We start from the raw sequence: 25,786 nt of genomic DNA, 5'->3' as shown, positions 1-25,786 counted from the left end.
ACACAGAGAAGAGAACAGGGAGGAAGGAGACAGAGGTGGCCAGGAGGATAAAGGAGGGAATCAAAAGGAGAGAGACAGATCCAGCCAGTAATGAATTCCCTAAGTGTTCTCCACCGTCTGGAACACACAAAGAGATTCACAGAGTTGGGTAGAGAAGAGAAGGGAGAGGGAGGAGATAAAGGTGACCTGGTGGAGAAAAAGGAGAGTCCAAAGTGGGAGAGAGCAGTCAGCCAGTAATCTCACTCCCAAGTAAAAATGGGTACTGAAGATTTGGTTCGTAAAGGTACAAAATTGAAAATAAATACCAAAAAGCAAAGATTAAAAATCTAGAGTAGAGGTTGGATTTTCAAAAACACAATATTGAAGAAAAAGAAAAAAAAAAAACAAAGTCACAAAAGTTATAAAATATATATATATGAAGTTTGCTTTAAAAAATAGCATCTCTCTTTTTTTTTTTTGCAAAGTAGTAGTAGGTTATAAAAATGAAAATTAAAGGAGTAATAGAGGACTTAAAAAAATTTAAAATTAAAGAATGATTGTAAAAATAGTAAAAATATATCTAGGACTTTCTCTGGTGGTGGTGTGGGCAGTGTGGGGTCAGTTCATTTTTGGATAGTTCCTTGATCTGTCTTATATTTCTCAAGATCTGTAGGCCCCTTCCTATGTAGTCGGTACTAACTACAGGGTTTTAATCTATTGCATCTGTCACTTCCAAGGCGGTTCCCTCTGTTTTAGCTTCTTCTGTTTGCTGATCTCTTCAGTGTTTGATTTCCACCCTGGCCCAAGGAGGTGGTGGTGGACACTTTTTTAGGCTCACTTGTTCAGTCACACTGTGGGAGGGAGGGACGCTGCAAACAAATAACACTGGCGTGTGCTCGCAGTGCCTCAGCCACACTGGGCCTGCCCCAGCTCACCGCGCATGTGCCCTCCCTGTCCACACTGCTCAGGCTCTAGGTTGCCCTGCTGGGAACTGTCTGAGGCCGGCCCCGGGTTGTATGCACTTCCCAGGTCTAAGCTGCTCAGGTTCAGGCAGTTGGGTAGTCCTCAGAGGCGCAGACTCGGTTGGGCCTGCGTTTTGTGCCCTTCCCAGGTCTGAGCAGCTCAGGTGATGAGGTGTTTGGCGAGCGCGGTAGAGGTAACTTATCACCTGCCCCGTCCCTGCCGCTCGGTTTTCTGGGTGTACAACTTGGATACCTTCTCAGGCGGATGTTGACCGTCCAGAATCCCAAGAAGTCTTGGTTAGCAGCCAAGCTGCTTGCAGTTTGGTAGATAATGCCTCTCTGGGGCCTCGATTGCCCCCTTCCGGCTCTGGCTGCCTGTCACGGAAGGGGGATGGTCTGCAGCAGGCTAGCTCTGCTCAGTCCTTTGTTCTGTGAGTGGGCGTGGCAGTGTCTTAGGTTAGGGCTTTTCGCATGGTAGCTATCCCACAGTTTGGTTTGCTATCCCAAGATAGTTCCCTCAGATTGCCCTCGGGGCATTCAGGCCCGGTCCTTACGCTAAGCAGTGCAGCCTGCGCCTCCTTGCCCAGCCCCGGCTTGCTAGTGGTGAATGCAGGCATCTGCGCTGCTTCTCCGCTGGGGGAGTTACTGTTGGACACATAATCTGTGGGTTTTAATTATTTATTTATTTTTCCTCCCTGTTATGTTGCCCTCTGTGGTTCCAAGGCTCGACACAGACTTGGCAGTGAGAGTGTTTCCTGGTGTTTGGAAACTTCTCTCTTTTTTAAGACTCCCTTCCCGGGTCGGAGCTCTGTCCCTACCTCCTTTGTCTCTTATATTTTTCCTACCTCCTTTTGAAGACCATGGGCTGCTTTTCTGGGTGCCTGATGTCCTCTGCCGGCATTCAGAAGTTGTTTTGTGGAATTTTCTTAGCGTTCAAATGTTCTTTTGATGAATTTGTGGGGCAGAAAGTGGTCTCCCCGTCCTATTCCTCCTCCATCTTCATGATTATTGTTTATTGTATTCCTTTACCTCTGCTAAAGTATAAGCTTCATTAGGGTAAAGATCTTTGTTTCGTTCATTGACATCACCTAGATTTCTGGAACAGTGCTTGGGATATGGTAGGCACATAGTGAATATTTGTTGAAAAACAGAACTCTTGAGAAATTTCCACTTCCTGATCCCCTGAGTACTAATCTCTGGGCTGTTTTTTGGTGGGGTTTTTTTGGTTTATTTTTTTTTGTGATAGCATCTGGATTCAGACTCTTAAAATAAGGTAGAATGTCTGTGACTTGACATTTTAGAATTTCTGCTATCCAGTTGAACTGTTATGATACCTAAGCATTGTTCAGGAACACTGGCTTGAACCTCAAAGCTCTTCCTGACTTAAATAATAAATAGTTACCTCCCCATGAGGCCACCTTTTGAAGTGTGGTGTAAACACTGTTAGAAACAGTGGTAGAGATAAACCTCTTCATTTGGCTTTTGAATTTTCTTTGTTCATTTTTGAATGTTTTCCAACTTTTGATTCTTAGTTCGCACATAAAATGAGACTTGAATTGTTTCTGCAGTAACATTTGAACACAACTCACCCAAAAAAACTCACCTACTCAGGCCAAAAAAACATGATACAATAGAAAAGAAAGTGGCTCTGAAGGTTGCCAGAGTTTGGCTTTTAGACAATGGACAAGGCCACTCTGTTCTTGGAATGTACTTCCATGATATACTTGTAAATGTAGGAAAACTTTAGCAGATTTTGAATCTCAGAAAATCATAATATTCAAACATTCTTGAAACATCCAGGGTTATGTGTAGATGGTTATTTTTGTTCAACGTCTTAAATTGTATGTTTTAGTTGCTAAGTTGTATTGTGCTCTTGTGACTCCATGGACTGTAGCCCACCAGACTCCTCTGTCCATGGGATTTCCCAGGCAAGAATACTGGAGTGGGTTGCCATTTCCTTCCCCAGGGGATCTTCCTGACCCGGGGTTTGAACCTGCATTGACAGGCAAATTCTTTACCATGGAGCCATGGGGAAGGCCCTTAAATTGTATAGGAAATAAAATTAACCTCTATGTAGGATAGTACATTTAAAGTTCAAGTAGTAAATAAGCAGCTATGTAGAGTCTAAACACAGAGAACTTCAGTTTGTAAGTATGGTTAAAAAAATGTAACTGGAAACATTGAAGTGTCACTCAAGTTTCCTCTTCTTCATAAATCTTTTTTGATTAAAATCATATTCCTATACTTTTATGTATTCCTAAATACATAAATACATATGTATTGGCCTTGGAATATGGAATTAAGCAGGGCAAAGACTAATAGAGTTTTGAAAAGAAAATGCACTGGTCATAGCAAACACCCTCTTCCAACAACACAAGAGAAGACTCTACACATGGACATCACCAGATGGTCAACACCGAAATCAGATTGATTATGTTCTTTGCAGCCAAAGATGGAGAAGCTCTATACAGTCAACAAAAACAAGACCAGGAGCTGACTGTGGCTCAGATCATGAACTCCTTATTATCAAATTCAGACTTAAATTGAAGAAAGTAGGGAAAACCACTAGATCATTCAGGTATGACCTAAATCAAATCCTTATGATTATACAGTGGAAGTGAGAAATAGACTTAAGGGCCTAGATCTGATAGATAGACTGCCTGATGAACTATGGAATGAGGTTTGTGACATTGTACAGGAGACAGGGATCAAGACCATCCCAATGAAAAGAAATGCAAAAAAGCAAAATGGTTGTCTGGGGAGGCCTTACAAATAGCTGTGAAAAGAAGAGAAGTGAAAAGCAAAGGAGAAAAGGAAAGATATAAGCATCTGAATGCAGAGTTCAAAGAATAGCAAGGAGATAAGAAAGCCTTCCTCAGCGATCAATGCAAAGAAATAGAGGAAAACAACAGAATGGGAAAGATTAGAGATCTCTTCAAGAAAATTAGAGATACTAAGGGAACATTTCATGCAAAGATGGGCTCGATAAAGGACAGAAATGGTATGGACCTAACAGAAGCAGAAGATCTTAAGAAGAGGTGGCAAGAATACATAGAAGAACTGTACAAAAAAGATCTTCACGACCCAGATAATCACAATGGTGTGATCACTGGCCTAGAGCCAGACATCCTGGCATGTAAAGTCAAGTGGGCCTTAGAAAGCATCACTACGAACAAAGCTAGTGGAGGTGATGGAATTCCAGTTAAGCTATTTCAAATCCTGAAAGATGATGCTGTGAAAGTGCTGCACTCAATATGCCAGCAAATTTGGAAAACTCAGCAGTGGCCACAGGACTGGAAAAGGTCAGTTTTCCTTCCATTCCCAAAGAAAGGCAATACCAAAGAATGCTCAAACTACCGCACAATTGGACTCATCTCACACACTAGTAAAGTAATGCTCAAAATTCTCCAAGCCAGGATTCAGGAGTACGTGAACCATGAACTTCCTGATGTTCAAGCTGGTTTTAGAAAAGGCAGAGGAACCTAAGATCAAATTGCCAACATCCACTGGATCATGGAAAAAGCAAGTGAGTTGCAGAAAAACATCTATTTCTGCTTTATTGACTATGCAAAAGCCTTTGACTGTGTGGATCACAATAAACTGTGGAAAATTCTTCAAGAGATGGGAATACCAGACCACCTGATCTGCCTCTTGAGAAATCTGTATGCAGGTCAGGAAGCAACAGTTAGAACTGCACATGGCACAACAGACTGGTTCCAAATAGGAAAAGGAGTACGTCAAGGCTATATATTGTCACCCTGCTTATTTAACTTCTATGCAGAGTACATCATGAGAAATGCTGGGCTGGAAAAAGCACAAGCTGGTATCAAGATTGCTGGGAGAAATATCAATAACCTGAGATATGCAGATGACACCACCCTTATGGCAGAAAGTGAAGAGGAACTCAAAAGCCTCTTGATGAAAGTGAAAGTGGAGAGTGGAAAAATTGGCTTAAAGCTCAACATTCAGGAAACGAAGATCATGGCATCCGGTCCCATCACTTCATGGGAAATAGATGGGGAAACAGTGGAAACAGTGTCAGACTTTATTTTTCTGGGCTCCAAAATCACTGCAGATGGTGACTGCAGCCATGAAATTAAAAGACGCTTACTCCTTGGAAGGAAAGTTATGTCCAAGCTAGATAGCATATTCAAAAGCAGATACATTACTTTGCCAACAAAGGCCTGTCTAGTCAAGGCTATGGTTTTTTCCAGTGGTCATGTATGGATGTGAGAGTTGGACTGTGAAGAAGGCTGAGCACCCAAGAATTGATGCTTTTGAACTGTGGTGTTGGAGAATAAGACTCTTGAGAGTCCCTTGGACTGCAAGGAGATCCAACCAGTCCATTCTGAAGGAGATCAGCCCTGGGATTTCTTTGGAAGGAATGATGCTAAAGCTGAAACTCCAGTACTTTGGCCACCTCATGCGAAGAGTTGACTCACTGGAAAAGACTGTGATGCTGGGAGGGATTGGGGGCAGGAGGAGAAGGGGACGGCAGAGGATGAGATGGCTGGATGGCATCATTGACACAATGGACGTGAGTCTGAGTGAACTCTGGGAGTTGGTGATGGACAGGGAGGCCTGGTGTGCTGCGATTCATGGGGTCACAAAGAGTCAGACACGACTGAGCGACTGAACTGAATTGAAGCCTATAGCCCTTATCATTTCTTGTTTTTCTGATGCCTTTTGAAAAACCTCTTTCCTCAAGATTTTATCCCATAAAGGCCATGTGGACTATTTGACTGTTTATATTCTTGTTAATGTTCTACTGTGTTTTTAAAAAAAGGAAAGAAAGGGAGAAAATGGTAAAGCTCTAGCACGATTCCTTAATTTAACCCCTTTCTGTATATGTATGCTTTCATCATCTTGGACTATCAGTTGTTCTCTGCCTTCCCTTTTACTCCTACTTCATGTAAAAATAATGAGAGGTTCACATATAAAACCTTAGAAATATTAATAAAACCTTCCAGAAATCCCAGAATCAGTTGCAGCTAGCAACTTTCCGTATATCTATCACATCTGAATATGTATACATAGACAATATGTGTATTTTCTTTGTTATGACCTGTGTTTTGCCATTAGTCATACTATATTTTTCCACATCATTTTGTTTTATTAGCATTTTAAGACTTGAGATTAAATTCATATAACATAAAGTTCACTATTTTAACCATTGTAAAGTGTGCAATACACTGGATTTTAGTATATGCACAGTGTTGTATGACTATCCCTGCTGTCAGTTCTAGGACATTTTCATTATATTATAAAAGAACCTCTGTATCCACTGAGCAGGCACTTCCTTTTCTCCCCCTACCCCATTTCCTAGAAACCACTAATATAATTTTGGTCCTTATGGATTTACTTCTGCACACTTCATGTAAATGAAGCTGTAAAATATGTGGCTTTTATGTTTGGCTTCTTTAATTTAGCATGTTTTCAAGGCTAATCCTTCTTGTACAGCTACTAGAACTTCATTCCTTTTAAAGGCTGAATAATGTTCCATTCTATAAATATACCACATTTTGTGTATTCATTAATCATTTAATGGACATTTAGATTGTTTCCGTTTTTTTCTACAGCAACATTACTATTATAATAGTACTGTTATGAAAAGTCATGTACAGGTTTTTGAGCATCTATCTTCTCTTGTTTATATTGCCATTTCATTTTAAACATATATATAATATTCAATTGTATAAATGAACCATAGTTAATGTCATATTTACTTATCAAAATTTTTTACCAAATTTCTCTTTCATAAACATGCTGTCATATATCACTGAAAAAAATTTTCAGTTTTCTAATTCTTTAAAATTGTTTTCTATTAATGATAGTAGCTAATGCATTCTTAGAATTGTAATTACTGAAATTAAAGGGTATGCATATTATGATATATATGTATTATGTTTAATGTATATTGCTATATTATCTATCATCTATCAGGTTTTACCAACAATAGTATATATGGTTATTTTCTCATATGCTCATTATACTATTATTTTACTATTTTTAATTTGGTAAGGGGAAAATATTTTTGGTCTTCTATTAATATGAAATATATACAACATTTTGTTATTTTAATTTGTTTTTATTTACAAATGAGATTGAATGTTCATGTTTATTCGTCTCATTTCCTAACTTCCAGATTATGACTTTATTTGTTTTGTGGAATGAATTTTTTAAATTAATCTAGAATAAAAGAGAATTAATCATGTACATCATGTGGAACTCATTATTTTGAGTTTTGATCTATGACTTTTTTCTCCCTTGATACTAGTCTTCTTACATAATTATTATTGGTAGTTCATTATTTTATTTTTATGTTTCACTTGAAAGTTTATTTCTGTTTTGAAACATCTGAAATATTTTTCTTGTCTTAGTTTCACATTATATATGGTTTTTAATGTTTAAAATTCTGAAACACACAATGGCCACATACTTGGTGATTTGCTCCTGTTTGAAGTATGTGATTGTCATACAATCACACTAACACTTAATTAGTGTTATTTGTTGTAGGTGTTTTTAGGTGAAGAGCAAGAAAGATATCTCAATTTTTATATTTTATTTGGAGATAGGAACAAATCAGTTTTTATATTTTAGAACCAAACCGTAATTTTCAAGGAATTTTTAACCTTCACATTTAAGCATTTTCTTACTTACGGAAGGAGAGGTTTATTAATGGTTTTAAACCTGGTTACCCCTGGAGAGTTTTTCAGGTTTATTTTTTGTGAACGTCCCTTCAAAAGTCCTTCAAATGAAAGAATTACAATTTAGAGTTAAGTTCTGAGAAGGGAGTACAACATGGAAGAAAGCATTAAGAAAGACTTATTAAATAATAGCTACCATTGATAGAATTGCCTAGGATATTTTGTGTGTGTGTGTTTTTTGTAAATATAGGATAGAGTTAAAAAACTTTGTGAGTCTAGTAGGTAATCCAGTTCTGGGAGTTAGCAGGAAATGATGGTTTCTGATGGTAATTCATATTTGTGTTTGTTTACCTGTGTCTGTAGCCTTTTGAGTCCCTGCCAGAAAAATAATAGGACATTCCCAGTTTGATCTTATGATTTTTGCAAATTAGCGTAGAGCTAATTTGTACTTGTAATTATCAAATCGTATTTGGGTTATTTTCAGTAATGGAAAGTTTTTTCTTAGTAAAATTTTTGTTACATAACTTCAACAGTTTAGATCACTTAGTGCTCAAATATTGCTCATTTAAAGGAAGTAAATATTTCTCATATTGTAGAACAGGGAAAAGATTGCACAATGGACTTTCGTTCATTTTTGGAAAGCATCATAATTTCAGTTCCTACATTTTTCTGATTTTCTAATTTCCATGAGTTGTTCTTGCATATGATCTAATATTTTTATTTGGTTAAAATTCTTCCTATATTCTTTTTCTTTAAAGTCACTATGACTTATCAAATGTAGAGTATTTGCATAATTTTGGTGCTCAGTTTTTAAAAATTGTTCAATCAAATAACCAAATACTATTTCAGTGTACCTACATTTACCTGTAAATGGCATTCTAAAGCAAACTTTTAAGAAGTGTAAGATAAGTTATATATAATATTTTAATTTTAGAAGCTACTAAAAAGTGGAAAATGGCTACGTAGAAAAGATACTGTTTCACTGTTAGCTGAATTACAGTGCATATTGCAGTTGTAAATATTGCTTCACTGAGTGGTTTTTCTCTTACATACAAATAAATGGTTAAAGATTCAAAATTTCAAGCAGTACAAACTTGAACATTATTAATATTAATGACAGAACAGAGTATATTCTATCTGGTATTCCCAGTTTAAAAAGAAAACTTGTGAAAATTCTGACTTACTGTCTGATCATTGATTATCAGTCTTGTTATATGCCTTATAAATGGCAATCAATTTACAAATCTAGGGATTTTTTCAGGAATCCATCTTTAATTACATAAAAGTAAAATCATCTACTTGTAGGCTTATTAGAAAAGTATACACGCACAAAGAGAAAATAAGACTAAATACAACAGAGGCTAAAGGTTCACGTTTTATAGTTGTTAGCATTTATCAGACTTTATCAATCAGGATAATGTAGCTCAGTCATCAAAGGAATCAAAATAAATAGAAAGCTAAAGTTGTAACAAGGGCTAACATGAAAAAAAGGGAAGAATAAATGTATTTATGGATTGCTGTTACATTCAGTCTTATCACCAAGGCTGATTGATTGGTTTAAAACAGTAGTCTTTTCTGTATAGTGGCCATTTTCCATGTTAATATAAAGATGATAAAGTTGATTTACTTAGTTATTTGTTTTTGAAAATTATCTACTTTCGAAGTCAGGAAATACTATATCTTCAGTATAATTAAGCATTCTTTTATTGTATATCCATTTCTGAGTAGATTCTTCATTTGGATAAAATTTTAGAAACTAGCACCTAGTATCACCATATATTATATAATTATAATGGTCCATTTGAATGACTTTTGTTCTTGAACAAAACATTTTCGGTTTGTTTGGTTTAAATATTTGGTCTTGTCTCATCTGTCCTAACATTATATGTTTAATGTTAAATATATAACATTATATATATGTAATAGATTTGAATATATAATGTTACATATTAATTTCATATGAAATGTGTAACATAAATTACATATGAACTATGTAAGTACATTTCAAGTATTTGTGTATTAATATACCTATATTCTTGTTCAGGTATATCATATATGTATTATGTCATTTATATATTATAAATAATTTAAACAAAATATATAAATAACTATTATTGTATACTTTAAAACAAAACGTTTTAATTTCAATTGAAAATGAGAATGTTTTCTACTAACAAGCCACTCCTTGAGCCACTTTGAAATAATGTAAGCTTTGCCATTCATATATATGTATATATATAGGCACCATCTAAGCTAAGGATTTAAATTTTATATGAAAATATTTACCCCATTCACACTGCGTGTTTACTGCCCCGTTATTTTTCCCATTTATGAGACTGTAGTAAGAACTCATGTTCAACCAGGAAAGCCAATCGACTGATTCTCTCATCTGTCAGATCTTGTCTATGGCCAAAGGAGTAGGTGAGCATGAGGATGCGGGGAACAGAGGTGCTGGGTCCAGGTGGGCGCTCTCTGGGCCTCACCTTTCCATCTACAGAACGAGAGGGGTGCTGAACTGTGACTACAGATCATTGGAATCTGGTGGATTTTCTTTTGGTCTGGACACTTCTGGTTGCTTATAACTGACCTCAAGTGAGATATTAAATAATGATCAAAACAGTTAATGCCTACAAATAAGTGGAAATGTTTTAGTTCTTAAAATTTTCAGATGTTGTTCCACAGCCAGAATCAAAATATTACACATAACCAGGTCATAAAGGCTAACATGTTAACAGCTGGAAAAAACCCTAAAGTATAAATTGAGCTTCATAATAGATTCAGTAGTTGTTTCCCATTTTGTACCAGGTATTGATTAAACCATGACATAAATCTGAACATGATGAATCTTACTTGAGACTTTTTTTTTTAAGTAAAATTACTTTAACCACAGTTTTCCTAAAAATTGTTTTTACTTTGATAACTTTTTGATTATGTAAGTGACTACAGATAAGACACACTACTTTCAAGGCAGAGCTAGTACAAATGGTTTAAACATTAAAAATTGGTGTTCTTAACATTTTCAACGAAAAGCATTCTGTTCTGATTTATATTTAATGCAGAGAGATTTTCATTTTGTTTGTTGTAGAAAGAGCATTCATTTTTAATATGGGCTTCAACTAGGGTACCTTTGGTTATAGATCCTTTTGGATATGTTTCCAAATTTAATATTTGTTTGTAATGATGCAAATGGATGTAGGAGGATAGAGCTGAATAGCAGAGACATAGATGTAGCCAATAGTACAACTATATATAGCTCCTTCCTTTTATTTTTTTATACATTACTCACCGTGTTTGGTTGCTTCTGTTTAGTTTCATAAAAGGTCTAAGTATTTGGAAAGGTGTGGGACCATGTCCGTAATGCTCAAAATTCTCCAAGCCAGGCTTCAGCAATACGTGAACCGTGAACTTCCAGATGTTCAGGCTGGTTTTAGAAAAGGCAGAGGAACCAGAGATCAAATTGCCAACATCCGCTGGATCATGGAAAAAGCAAGAGAGTTCCAGAAAAACATCTATTTCTGTTTTATTGACTATGCCAAAGCCTTTGAGTGTGTGGATCACAATAAACTGTGGAAAATTCTTCAAGAGATGGGAATACCAGACCACCTGATCTGCCTCTTGAGAAATTTGTATGCAGGTCAGGAAGCAACAGTTAGAACTGGACATGGAACAACAGACTGGTTCCAAATAGGAAAAGGAGTACGTCAAGGTTGTATATTGTCACCCTGCTTATTTAACTTATATGCAGAGTACATCCTGAGAAACGCTGGACTGGAAGAAACACAAGCTGGAATCAAGGTTGCCGGGAGAAATATCAATAACCTGAGATATGCAGATGACACCACCCTTATGGCAGAAAGTGAAGAGGAACTCAGAAGTGAAAGTGGAGAGTGAAAAAGTTGCCTTAAAGCTCAACATTCAGGAAACGAAGATCATGGCATCTGGTCCCATCACTTCATGGGAAATAGATGGGGAAACAGTGGAAACAGTGTCAGACTATTTTTGGGGGCTCCAAAATCACTGCAGATGGTGACTGCAGCCAGGAAATTAAAAGACGCTTACTTCTTGGAAGGAAAGTTATGTCCAACCTAGATAGCATATTGAAAAGCAGAGACATTACTTTGCCACAAAGGTTCGTCTAGTCAAGGCTATGGTTTTTCCTGTGGTCGTGTATGGATGTGAGAGTTGGACTGTGAAGAAGGCTGAGCACCCAAGAATTGATGCTTTTGAACTGTGGTGTTGGAGAAGACTCTTGAGAGTCCCTTGGACTGCAAGGAGATCCTACCAGTCCATTCTGAAGGAGATCAGCCCTGGGATTTCTTTGGAAGGAATGATGCTAAAGCTGAAACTCCAGTACTTTGGCCACCTCATGCGAAGAGTTGACTCATTGGAAAAGACTCTGATGCTGGGAGGGATTGGGGGCAGGAGGAGAAGGGGACGACAGAGGATGAGATTGCTGGATGGCATCACCGACTCAATGGACCTGAGTTCACTATATGAACTCACTGAGTTCACTCAGGTGAACTTTGGGAGTTGGTGAATGCCGGGGAGGCCTGGCCTGCTGCGATTCATGGGGTCGCAAAGAGTCGGACACGACTTAGCGACTGAACTGAACTGGGACCATGTCCTATTGAAATTTCAGTGTTTGCTTATGAAAGAAGATACCATCTGTGGGGAGTATGTCTTCAGAAATTTGACTTTGGAGTGTTCCTGTATAATTCTACCAAATGCCAAAAAACATAGGCAAGAATTTATAGTACTTTTCCAAATGGTGATTGTTAAACAATAATTTGAAGCTGTAGGAAAAACAGTGCTTTTGCATAAAGTAGGCATTTAGTCAACATTGGTTAAACTAAGGATTATTTTACTAAATAATTAAGTGCTGTTCTCATGATTCAGAAAAAATATGTAAACTTTATCTCTTCTTAAACTGATAAAAGAGAGAACTGCTCCTTAAAATGAATTTTATAACTTTTTGAAAAGTTTAACAGTAAAAAAGAACAGTTATTTGTAAAGTTAACTTTCTGAGTCATGTAGTTCAATAAGTGAGCAACTTTCCTAGCCATTTGTATACATTCTGAGGTGCAAGGCTAGCAAATTCATCAGGCTTCTTGTTCATTTTGGAGAAGGCTCACTCCAGTACTCTTGCCTGGAAAATCCCATGGATGGAGGAGCCTGGAGGGCTGCAGTGCATGGGGTCACTAGGAGTTGGACACGACTGAGCGACTTCACTTTCACTTTTCACTTTCCTGCATTCGAGAAGGAAATGGCAACCCACTCCAGTGTTCTTGTCTGGAGAATCCCAGGGACGAGGGCAGGGCCTGGTGGGCTGCAGTCTATGGGGTCTCACAGAATCGGACACGACTGAAGCGACTTAGCAGCAGCAGCAGCAGCTTGTTCATTTTGCATTCGTTCATTATCAGCTTGTTAATTTTGGGGAGCAGTAATGGAGATGAAAATAAACAGGGAACAGTAGCTTCTCTCTTTTGTAACTTATCCGCCCCAGCCTCTCCAACAGAATAGGCTACAAAGAGACCAGTTTGATTTCCATGCTGAGTAGAGCCCATGTTCATCTTAATTGAGTTCATCTTATGTAATAGATGTAAGTGATGTTTACTGCATCAAGATTATTTGTAGCTATCTTATTGGGGCTGTTCAGTTTGCTTTTGTAAACTTGATGTCAGGTTTCTGAAATATTTCTGTGTTGTTGTTTATTTTTTTAAAGAGAGTTCCCAAAGTTGCCGATGGCTGTCTCATCTGCAAATACCTCTTCAAGGTACTCTATGCTGGTGATGTCTCCCGCCACTGACTTACTGGGGAGGGCTGTATCAGTTAAGTGATCTTTCTTAGTACATTGCATGGGTTTTGCAAAGCTTTCTGCTTTTGTTAATCCAGAGGGCAGAACTATGCTTATGCTGATTTTTAAATTAAAAGCCTTTTGTTAACCCACACAATATAATACTCCATTTATTCTTCTACATGACCCCCTCTGTGTTTCTATTAAGTTTCCTGGTTTTAAGCACAATTTTATTAATCATCTGTATCTGTGTTATTTGTATTTTACTATACAATCACTAATATAAGACTTACTGGTTATTTTCTCAGTTTGTAAGTGCTGTGTAGTAATATTTGAATTACATGCAAACTGGGGCTCAGGGAAGCTGTGAATTTTCCAAAGTTACTCAGTAAAACATACATGGGTGCTATCAACAGCCACTGCTGGTCTTAAACCACTAGTGGGACTATATTCCTTAGTTTCCTTTCTTCAAGGTAGAATATATGCCTTAACTCACTTATTTGAATTTTTTTTTTATTGTATTCCTGCTGTATACAAAGCACTGCTAGGCCTCATGCTAATGCCTTTTATTATATTTTTGACTTAGAAAAGAAGTACATAGTTGTTATTTTTAAAGATCACTTATAGTAAGACAGGTAGAAATAGCGAAACAGTATGTTCTCATTTCCTCAACCTGATACCCACAATCACTTTAAACAATTTAGGTCCCTTGTATATAACCTTAGTCACTGCTGAAACATTACACTCCTTTTCTTCAGGCCTGTGCTTTGATATGTGACTCTGTGTGGATGTCAGCCTTCATGGTCTTAATTCCGTCTACCAGTGTTCTAAGCTTTATATTAAAAATGCGGGTGGAAGAAGAACGCAAAACCTTTGTATTCTGCTTCGAAAGATGGCAAAATTACTAGGATAAAAAAGCCTATAAGTCAAATTCAGTTTTCAGATTTCTGGTGAACCTGATTATCTTCATTTTCTTTGTTGTTTTGGGAGATTAAGAATTGGCTAAGTTTTATGGTATAAACTGTGGTATGGTTTAGAAGTTCGTTTGTGATAAATTCCTTACCAATGAACAAGACATCGTCAGTACCAAAGGATAATGATTACATTTTATAGATTGGTAACTGTGATTCATAGTTGCTGAACGATTTGAGGCATAAGTAACATAGAGTAGCTGTATAAGTACAGTTGAGTATCTCATCTAGACTCAGAGTTATTCACATCAGCTGAAAGTGTAATTAAAGTTAGTTCAAGTGTTTATATTCTTTTTTTTTTAGAACATTAACATGAAACTTTATCTAGAAAATTAATCAAGGTCACCATTGTACTTTCAGCACTGGGTGGTCTAGTAAATGTGAACTTCAGCTAATAGTAGTGCCTTTTTTTTAAAGGACAAGATTCTGATCTTTTGCAGAAATGGGAATTTTCTCTGTTTAGAAAATTTTAAACTAATTTTCATAAATTAGCAGGAAGAAATGTAAGATTCCTGCTTCCCCGGCAACTCAGTGGTATAAAATCCGCCTGCAGTGCAAGAGACACAGGAGACGTGGGTTCAATCTCTGAGTTGGGAAGATCCCCCCAGTAGGAGGAAATGGCAACTCACTCCAGTGTTCTTGCCAGGAAAATCCCATGGACAAAGGAGCCTGTGGTGGGCTATGGTCCATAGGGTTGCAAAGAGTCTGACACAACTGAAGCAACTGCACACGCACACACACACTATAGAATTGACAGTGCAAAGTTAAACAATCTAAATATGTTGGCAACAATATAAATCCACAAGTAATTAGTTTCCTTGAAGTATCTGAAGCTTTTGCAGTGATATTTTTGTTGTTCAGTTGCTCAGTCGTGTCCGACTCTTTGCGACCCCATGGACTCTAGCACGCCAGGCTTCCCTGTCCTTCACTGTCTCCCAAAGTTTGCTCAAACTCATGTCCATTGAGTCAGTGATGCCATCCAACCATCTCATCTTCTGTTGTCCCCTTCTCCTCCTGCCTTCAGTCTTTCCAGTGTCAGGGTCTTTTCCAATGAGTCAACTCTTCGCATCAGGTAGCCAGTGAATATCAGCTTCAGTGTCAGTTCTTCCAATGAATATTCAGGCTTGATTTCCTTTAGGATTGAGTGGTTTGATGTCCTGCTGTCCAAGGGACTCTCAAGAGTCTTCTCTAGCACCACAGTTCGAAAGCATCAGTTCTTTAGCATGCAGCCTTCTTTATGGTCCAGCTCTCACATCCGTACATGACTACTGGAAAAACCATACCTTTGACTATGTGGACCTTTGTTGGCAAAGTGATGTCTCTGCCTTTTAAAACACTGTCTAGTTTTGTCATAGCTTTTCTTCCAAGGGGCAGTGATATTAGAGTGGCTTTTTAAAATTTGATGGTGCTGTCTTTTATTGCTCGTCTAGATAAATGGCAGGTCCAAGGTAATAGTCTTTGATGTTGTCATCCAGGTGATGTATTGTGGCACTAACAAAACTTCAGTCAGCTCTTCACATAACTAAGCACAATACAAAGAGTGGAGAAAGAAAGTCATTTAACAGATTAATTTATATATTACCAAAAGATGACGTGTTGTCATCCACTACTAAATAGAGAACCACTTAGGAAATTTCAGTTTTTAGAAGGTCTCATCTGGCCATAAAATAACATAAGAACAAAACACAAATACTCTGCATGACGTGAATATCTACATTATTCAAGTGAGGTAATATAAAAGAGCAATTTAAAATCATGTTAGACCTTAGTGATCACAGGCCATTTTAAGGTGTTTGAAAATAGGTAGCAGTTTAGTGGGAAAGACATCATGTAGCTGGTTAGTAGCAGATCACCTTTTAGTCTAGCAAACTTTCACCTCTTATTTCTGTGCCTGAAATGAATTAGAGTCATATCAATGGGTTGGAAATAAGTATTGAAAAGTTTGTGTAACTTTGATAAAAAGTCAACTTCTAAAAATACATATAAAATTGAAAGCACTTTATACATCTGTACTTGTTGCCAACATTAAAAAGAGAATTCAGTTAGTGATAGCATGTTTCTTCTCCTGAATAAAATTTCTTCAAAATATAGGCTAGTCGGTTCCTTGCTATGTGATTTGCTTTTGTGGCTATTTTTAAAGGAAATAAGAATATCTTTGGAGTGATTATTTATTACCTCAGCAATTATTTTTAAAGGCATGGTCAGCTTGTAACTTTTTAAATTTTCCTGTTGAATATAGGTTTTACAGACTAATAACCCCAAGTACATCTTTTGCTAACAGTTAATCTGTATGTAAGTACAAGCAATGTTCAAGTAGTAATAATTCAAATAACCAATTGAACACTTCTGTTATTCTTAATTAACCTCAACCGTTTTCATAGATGCAGAAATTATGTACTTAAAATCCTAGGATATATGGACAATTTACATGAGAGTTCATTTGGAGTTTCTAACAAAGACCCCACCTTCTTTTAACCAAAGCACATCATTCTGAATGTGAAAAATTCAGGGTCTTGATTTAACAAATTCATTTTGAAAACAATGCACATGAAAGAGTAAGGCAGGCAGAATCAAGCCAGTCATGCTCTCATCTCATTTCTCGAGTAGGTGGAAGTGTTGTGAAGATGCTGTGACTGGTATACTTTGTTGTTGTTCAGTCGCAAAGTTGTGTCCAATTCTTTGCAACCCCATGGACTGCAGCATGCCAGGCTTCCCTGTCCTTCACCACCTCCTGGAGCTTGCTCAACCTCATGTGCATTGAGTTGGTGATGCCATCCAACTGTCTCATCCTCTGTCATCCTCTTCTCCTGCCTTCAGTCTTTCCCAGCATCAGGGTCTTTTCTAATGAATCAGCTCTTTGCATCAGGTGGCCAGCATATTGGAGCTTCAGCTTCAGCGTAAGGCCCTGCGAGTCATGGTGACGCGTCATGCTGTTAGTTGGTTAGTTTCTCGGTTTCTTTAGTTTCTTATCTAGGAAATCTTGTCATTGTCTCGTGGGTGAAAGTCCTGTAGACAGCATATCATACACACAGCAGGAGTCTGAAGGATTTAGCATCCATTCCTTCCCTGTATAACCTAAGCCTAGATATTTAGTTTTTCCGTATCTTTGTTTCCTCTCCTCCAAAAGGGGACTCTGTTTCTTTAAGGTAATTTTTACTGGAGTGTAGTTGCTTCACAATGCTGTGTTAGTTTCCTCTGTGCAGCAGAGAGAATCAGCTGTACGTTTACATATATCCCCTCGTTTGGGGATTTCCTTCCCATTTAGGTGGCCCCAGAGCACTGAGTAGAGTTCCCTGAGCTATTTATTAAGTTTTCACCACTTATCTATTTTATACATATTACCAGTAGTGTATATATGTCAATCCCAAACTCCCACTTCATCCCACCCCACTTCTTCCCCCCTTGGCTCCATATGTTTGTTCTCTGTGTCTGTGTCTCTGTTTCTGTTTTGCAAATAAGATCATCTATACCATTTTTCTGGATTCTACACATATGCGTTAATATATTATTTTTTTCTCTTTGTAACTTACCTTACTCGGTATGATAGCCTCTAGGTCCACACATGTCTCTACAGATGGTCCAGTTTCATTCCTTTTTATGGTTGGTAATATTCCGTTCTATATATGTACCACAGCTTCTCTGTCCATTCCCCTATTGCTGGACATTTAGGTTGCTTCCATGTCCTGCCTGTTGTAAGTAGTGCTACAGGGAACATTGGGGTGCGTGTGTTGTTTTGAATTATGGTTCTCTCTGAAAAAGAGAGAATGTCTGGAAATATGCCCAGTAGTGGGATTACTGAGTCATCCCTACCTACCCATCGATAAGGGACTTTGTTACTTTTTTTAAATTTTCAACAGCTCTACTTTGAAATTTCTCATAATTTTTTCCTCAGCCCCATCAAACTTATGAGAAGGTTTAAAATAAAGTTACCAGAGAAGCCTTGTGATTCTCCCTTCAAGATTGCTTCCAGTGTATGGTAGTCCATTTATTGAGAGAAGTGTGGTTGGTAGTCCTCATTTTTAAATTGTGGGATGATCTCCATTAGTAGAAGCTAAAGAAATTAACCAAGACTAGACTTTAGGGAGGTCAATTTAGGATGGTTGATCTGGGAAAAGGTTGGATTAGGGAGTAAATTTTAAAGATTTTTCTAGATTCTAAGCAAGTAAAGGGAAAAACTTCACTATGTGTTTCATTGCTATTTTGTAATGCAAGGGGAGCTTGGATCTCTTAACTCTTTGTATGATAGTAATAAAAGTAATAATGATTATTAACATCTGTATTAGGCTATATAGTAATTGCTGCACATACATTATCTAATCCTCATGACAGTGTTATCATGTAGATACTACCATTATTATCAGTTCATAGAAGAAACTCAAGTTGGTAGAATGAAAAGTCATTTGCTTAAGATTGCACGTCTAGAAAGTGCTCTGTTCTGGTCTTGACTCAAAAGCCCACATTCTTAACATTAGACATCCTGTCTCTTCTCCAAATGGCTAACAAATTGATAACATGAAAATTGCCCTAAAACATTCCTATAGATTTCTATCTTTTGCCAGCAAGATTTCATTACTGAAGAGACATTTGAGTTATATAATGATGTTTGAGTAGGGATGTGTCCATGGTTTTGTATTTTTATAAAGGTAAATATTTTTGTCCAGAATATTTGATGTTTGTAATGTAGTATGCAGACATCTTGATACCAGATTGTCACTGAGCTGTTACTGTAAAAAGATCCTAATTAGATTTTTAAGATTCAAATTTTTATATGATTTGCAATTAAGATCTGGTTAATGGCACCCGACTTCAGTACTCTTGCCTGGAAAATCCCATGAATGGAGGAGCCTGGTAGGCTGCAGTCCATGGGGTCGCTAAGAGTCGGACATGACTGAGCGACTTCACTTTCACTTTTCACTTTCATGCATTGGAGAAGGAAATGGCAACCCACTCCAGTGTTCTTGCCTGGAGAATCCCAGGGACGGGGGAACCTGGTGGGCTGCCATCTATGGGGTCACACACAGTCGGACACAACTGAAGCGACTTAGCAACAGCAGCAGTGTGGATTAACCAGTCGATTTGTTTTAATAAATATTTATTAAATGCCTGCTGTGAGACAAGCACTGTGTCAAGTGCTAGAGATAGAATTAAAGACAAATAAGATATAGTCTCTGCCTTAGTGACCTTACCATCTCATGTGTGAGGCAATCAAGTAAGCAGGTAACTATAAGTGTAAGCTCAGGATGTTAGGCCAGCTCGTAGGGAGGAGTGACTTGCTGTAGAGATCACATGCGGCTTACAAAAAGAGGAGGCCTTTGAAATGTCCTGCATGAGGAATAGGGATTACCTATCGTGACATGTGATCTTTCCCTTGGTTGATTAACTATATTATTAGAAATACCAGAGGAATCTTTTAACAATAGCAATGCCTAGGCCCACCCCCAAAGATTCTGATTATTTAGTTTGGGTGGAGCCCAGACATGAGTACTTTTTAAAAGAAGCCTAGTTATTCTTAGGTGTTGCCGTGGTTGGACACCACTCAGATATTTCAGACATTGTTCCTAAAATGCTGCATGTGGACAAGAACACTTTTATACTTCTTAATGTTGCTTAGAGAGAACATGTTACTGGGGAAAAGAAAATTGAGATCAATAAATGTTACTTCAAAATAAAGAAGCAGAGGTTTTAAAATATAAAAGCTACTATTTCTTAAGATTGAACAGCTTCCCTAGGTAAGAATAATTATTTCAGAAAACTGAAGAAATACTAAGATGTCTCTCATATCCCATTTAAACATATTCAGAGTACAAAATTGGTCCCATGGACTTATTACCCAAAGTCCTGCATTGAAATATTAATACACACAAAAGAACATTTGTTCTTGAACACAGACGTAGTTATCCAGGTCTGGAAGATTAGAATGGTAAGTGCCTAAGGACTTGTCATGGGTTGTTGACTAGAAGTGAGCAGGTGAATGACGGATGAAGGTTTGGGTAGAATGGTAGTGAATGGGTGGTAATGGTTAGTCAGTGTATGGTTCCTGCTGTTGATAGGTACTTACAGGCTACATGTTGTTTCATTTCTTGGAAGTATCCCTCTGAAGAGGAGAAAAAGTGTCGCCTTTTAAATTTTTTTCTGTTTTTCCAAGAAGAGAAAGGTTTAGGATGCAAGAGGTAACATTTTTTTCCTTTTTTATTATCTTTCTTTTTGTACAGTACTTTTATGTGCCAAGTCCTATGCTCAGGACTACTCGGGCATTACTCAGGCATTGTTGTATTTGATTCAGAGAATACTATACCCTGAATACTCAGGCATTACTCAATACTCATTACTCGTACTCAATACTCATTAATCAGGCATTACTCAGGATTACTCATGTGTTACTCAGGCATTGTTGTATTTGATTTAGAGAATACTCATAAAGTGGTTACTCCAACTAGTCCCCTTTTAGAGTCAAGAAAAGTGTTCAGAAAGGTTAATTAACTTGCCTGGGGTCACACAGCCAGTAAATGGCAAAGGTGCAATTTAAATGAAAGCTTAACTGAAAGCACAAGGAAGGCTAACTGTGTGCTCTCTGGAAGACTGTGTTAGAATAATAGGATATTAACCTGCAGACAATTGTGTTTAGTGTCTAGGCCCTTTTTGCTTCATTTACTCTGATTGTATTGTTGAGAAAACTACGATCCAGATCCATTAAATAGATGGCCCAAAATCACACAAGTAGGTAAAGTTAGAAAGGGACCAGACTTAAGGCTTTTTGACCCCCAAATCAGTGTCCTTTCAACAATCTCACACTCTACTGCCCTTTATTTTGTTGCTCTTGCATTTTGAGTTACTAGTCTGGTTTTCTTTTTATTTTGTGTTACAATTTGTCTCCTGAAGGTCAAGTAACCTGGTTTGGTTACGGAAGTCCTCGTAGCTTCTGGGACTATATCAGAGTGGCTTGCCGGAAAGTTTCACAGAACTGTATCTGCAGCATTGAGAATATGGAACATGTCAGTTCCTCCAGAGCTAAGGTAAGACCTCAGTAGGAATGTGCAGGGTGTGCGTGTGCTCTTTGCCTGAGCATTTGACCCAAACAGAGAACTCAAGCTCCCTGCTGTATACAATATTTCCTTTCTTTGTTGAAATTAAGCACTTGACCAAATTGAACATCTTTCAGAGGCTTAATTTTTTTGTTTTTTACTAGTTATTTTAGAGTGCTCTTGAATCTTCTCTGTTGCCTTATAAGTAGCAAGAAGGCATGAAGCTGGTCACTGTGAGTTTCTTTTTTGAGAAGCACGGTGAAATATTTCCCAGTCTGTGAAGTTTCAGCAGCTCTTCGTGTCCTGCACTGGCAGTCCACGTGTCAGACTGTGTTCACGTAATTCCAGATGTGATTTGCCTGTTGCACCGGGTTGCTATCGCATTACTGGTGCAGAAGCAGTGGTAGTTAAAATTGCTGCTGCCTTGGCACCAAGTAAAACAGTGGCATCAAACTATTCTAGTAGTCATTGAGTTCTTCCTCGTCATGCACTCAGTCTTAAAAAAAAAAAGCCACTTTCACTTAATGTTTGTAATGGTAGACATTATTAATTTAATTAAATCTCAACCTTTGGAAACCTTTCTTTTTAGTATTTTGATTGACACAGTGGGGAGCATGCATAAAGCATTTCTGCAGCATACTGAAACACGGTGGTCGTCTCAAGGAAAAGTGCTCGTGCAATTGTTTGAATTGTTAGCTGAACTAGATGCTCTTGTTGTGTAATAGTATTTTTACTTGAAAGAAAAACATTCAAACTATAGCTTTCTTGACTTAGGCATTTGTAGACAGTCCTTAAATAAAGATGAATGAAGTAAGTCTGTTCTGACAAGAACAGCTTGACAATATTTGTTGCCAACATTAAAATTAAAGCTTTCAGGTAAAAACGAGAATTTGGGAAAACTTAGAGTGTAATTCACAAGCTTGATAGCTTCCTAGGACTTAAAAGACTTTTCTGATAATGTTAATATTAACAAAAATGTATTTCTCTTGTTTAATAGAATGTGTAATATTTTTAAGTTAGTGTGTTAGTCACGTCTGACTTTTTGCAACTCCATGGATTGGGGCCCTCCAGGCTCCTCCGTCCATGGGATTTTCCAGGCAGGAATACTGAAGTGAGGTTGCCATTCCCTCCTCTAGGGATCTTCCCGACCTAGGGATCAAACCCAAGTCTCCTGTATTGCAGGCAAACTCTTTACTGTCTGAGCCAATAGGGGATACATTGAAGTCAATAAATGTCTTTATTTCTAAGTCAACTATGATGACTAGTTTTTTTGTAAAAATTTTTTTCTCATAGATGTTTAAATCTCTTTTGTTTCTTTTTTACTTTAGCAGATTTCATTTTTGTCACAATTGTTATCTTAGTGGTCTTTTGGCCTCCATTTTCTTGAACTATTAAATTTATTCATTTATTTACTTTCTAATTGTCTGATTGAATACAGGTTTTTAAAATGTGCAATTTGAATTCTCTTTTGCATCTTAACTGAGTTTGTATCTTGGCTTCTGTAAGTTAAGGTGAAAAGACTTGTTCAGTTGCTCAGTCATGTCCGGCTGTTTGTGACCCCATGGACTACAGCATGCCAAGCTTCCCTGTCCTTCACTCTCTCCCAGAGTTTGCTCAGACTCATGTCCATTGACTCAATGATGCCATCCACCCATTTCATGCTTAGTTGCCCCCTTTTCCTCCTGCCCTCTTTTTTTTCCAGCATCAGGGTCTTTTTTTCCTAGCATCAGGGTCTTTTCCAGTGAGCTGGCTCTTCACATTATATGGCCAAAATATTGGAGCTTCAGCATCAACATCAGTTCTTCCAGTGAATATTCGGGCTTGATTTCCTTTTGAAGTGACTGGTTTGATCTCCTTGCTGTCCAAGGGACTCTCAGGAGACTTCTCTAGCATCAGGGTTCAAAAGCATCAATTCTTAAGCGCTCATCCTTTTTTATGGTTGAACTCTCACATCCATACATGACTGTTGAAAAAACCATAGCTTTAATTATACAGACCTTTGTCGACAAGGTGATGTGTCTGCTTTTTAAAACACTGCCTAGGTTTGTCGTAGCTTTTCTTTCACGGAGCGAGTGCCTTTAGTTTCATGGCTGCAGTCACTGTCCACAGTGATTCTGGAGCCCAAGAAAATAAAGTCTGTCGCTGTTTCCATTGTTTCCCCATCTATTTGCCATGAAGTGATGGGACCAGATGCCATGAGATTAGTTTTTTGAAAATGTTGCGTTTTAAGCCAGCTTTTTCGCTCTCCTCTTTCACCTTCATCAAGAGACTCTTTAGTTCCTCTTCGCTTTCTGCCATTAGGGTGGTGTCATCTACATATCTGAAGTTATGGATACTTCCCCTGGCAGTCTTGATTCCAGCCTGTGATTCATCTAGCCTGGCATTTCACATAATGTACTCTGCATGTAAGTTAAACAAGCAGGGTACAGTATACAGCCTTGAAGTACTCCTTTCCCAATTTGGAGCCAGCCTGTTGTTCCATGTCTGGTTCTAGCTGTTGCTTCTTCCTGCATACAGGTTTCTCAGGAGGCAGGTCAGGTGGTCTGGTATTCCCATGTCTTTCAGAATTTTCCACAGTTGTTGTGATCCACACAGTCAAAGGCTTTGGCATAGTCAATAAAGCAGAAGTAGATGTTTTTCTGAAATTCTCTTGCTTTTTCTGTGATTCAGTGGATGTTGGCAATTTGATCTCTGGTTCATCTGCCTTTTCTAAGTCCAGTGTGTACATCTGAAAGTTCTCGGTTCATGTAATGTTGTAGCCTAGCTTGAAGGATTTGAGCATTACCTTGCTAACATGTGAAATGATCGCAACTGTATGGTAGCTTGAGCATTCTTTGGCATTGCCCTTCTTTGGGATTGGAATGAAAACTGACCTTTTCCAGTCCTGTAGCCACTGCTGACTTTTCCAAATTTGCTTCTGTATTGAGTACAGCACTTTCACAGCGTCATCTTTTAGCGTTTGAAATATCTCAGCTGGAATTCCATCACTTCCCCTAGCTTTGTTTGTAGCAATACTTCCTAAGGCCCACTTGACTTCACATTGCAAGATGTCTGACTCTAGGTGAGTGATCACACCATCGTGGTTATCTGGGCCATGAACATCTTTCTTGTATAGTTCTTCTTCTGTGTATTCTTGCCACCTATAATATCTTCTGCTAGGTCCATCCCATTTCTGTCCTTTATTGTGCCCATCTTTGCATGAAATGTTCCCTAGTCTTTCCCATTCTGTTGTTTTCCTTTGTTTCTTTGCAGTATTCACTTAAGAAGGCTTTCTTATCTCTTCTTGCTATTCTTTGAAACTCTGCATTCAGATGGGTGTATCTTTCCCTTTCTCCTTTGCCTTTAGCGTCTCTTCTTTTCTCAGCTATTTATAAGGCCTCCTCAGACGACCATTGTGCCTTGTTGCATTTCTTCTTCTTGTGGATGGTTTTTGTCACCACCTCCTGTACAATGCTAGGAACCTCCACCCATAGTTCTTCAGGCACTGTCTATTAGATCTAATCCCTTGAATCTATGTGTCACTTCCACTGTATAATCATAAGGGATTATATTAATAGAAGTTACCCCAGTGATACAGAAACTTTATTTTCTTATTTTCAAATTAAAAGCAGGAGAGATTAACATGACAAGTGTATTCTATACCCCTTCAGTATAGGGGAGAATATATTTCTATAACTAGCATATACCAAAATACAAAAGATAATTGAGAAGGTAAGAAACACTGGAAATGTAGTGCTCTTGACCTGGGTGGACCAAAGAATCCGAAACTCCAGCTGACCAGCTCTCTTAATAAGCCTTGGGAGTAGGCCCTACACAGCAAGATGCTGCCCAGCAGAGATGGGTTAATATTTATTCTGTAAAAAACTGGTATTGAGTATCAAAACACCACAGAACAATCACCTTCTAAATCCTGTTTTTATATCTTTATTTTGCTCAGGCCTCAAACAGAGTCCATCCCCAGGCAAGGATCCTGGAGTGTGTTGCCATTTCCTCCTCCAGGGGATTTTCCCAACCCTGGGATCGAACTCAGGTCTGCCTCATTGCAGGCAGACTCTTTACCATCTGAGCCACCAGAGAAGCCTCCATTTATTCATACTTGTGGGGGAAGAAAGATCTACTACTTGTCTGGAAAAGTCTGCAGGCAAAGATTACACCTGTCTTTCTTCATTGTAGTGCAAAGAGCAAAGTACTTAATCTACTCAGTGAATCACATCTGCCAGGTGTCAGGATTGGAAGGATTAAACAGATATCTCAGGGGGCAGGTTTACTGAGCCTTTGAACTACAGTTCGGAGTGACTGCTAGCATGTATAACACTCTTATCCAGCCTTGATACTTGGGAAACCGTACCAGAACCTGAGCACCAAACTTATATTTTAAACAGTGTGTAACTCAGTAGGCTTGGGACCAAAA

At 38.0% G+C, this 25,786-nt stretch overlaps 1 protein-coding gene across 5 annotated transcripts in view; it reads left to right on the top strand.

Annotated features, from left to right (window-relative positions):
• RUNDC3B (RUN domain containing 3B) overlaps positions 1-25,786 on the top strand; it is a 167,757-nt gene that overhangs the window by 51,930 nt on the left and 90,041 nt on the right. For 3 of the 5 annotated variants that reach the window (XM_027539886.1, XM_027539889.1, XM_027539887.1), the window contains exons 3-4: positions 13,311-13,361; positions 21,233-21,366. In XM_027539886.1, the coding sequence (XP_027395687.1) occupies positions 13,311-13,361; positions 21,233-21,366 (185 nt within the window). The remainder of the gene's footprint in view (positions 1-13,310; positions 13,362-21,232; positions 21,367-25,786) is intronic. The other 2 variants (XM_027539888.1, XM_027539890.1) reach the window with 1 other exon arrangement.

The sequence above is a fragment of the Bos indicus x Bos taurus genome, chromosome 4 (genome assembly GCF_003369695.1).
Source record: "Bos indicus x Bos taurus breed Angus x Brahman F1 hybrid chromosome 4, Bos_hybrid_MaternalHap_v2.0, whole genome shotgun sequence".
NCBI lineage: Eukaryota > Metazoa > Chordata > Mammalia > Artiodactyla > Bovidae > Bos > Bos indicus x Bos taurus.
The sequence above is the reverse complement of the archived record's forward strand: the minus strand, read 5'-3'. Positions and strand labels throughout refer to the sequence as shown.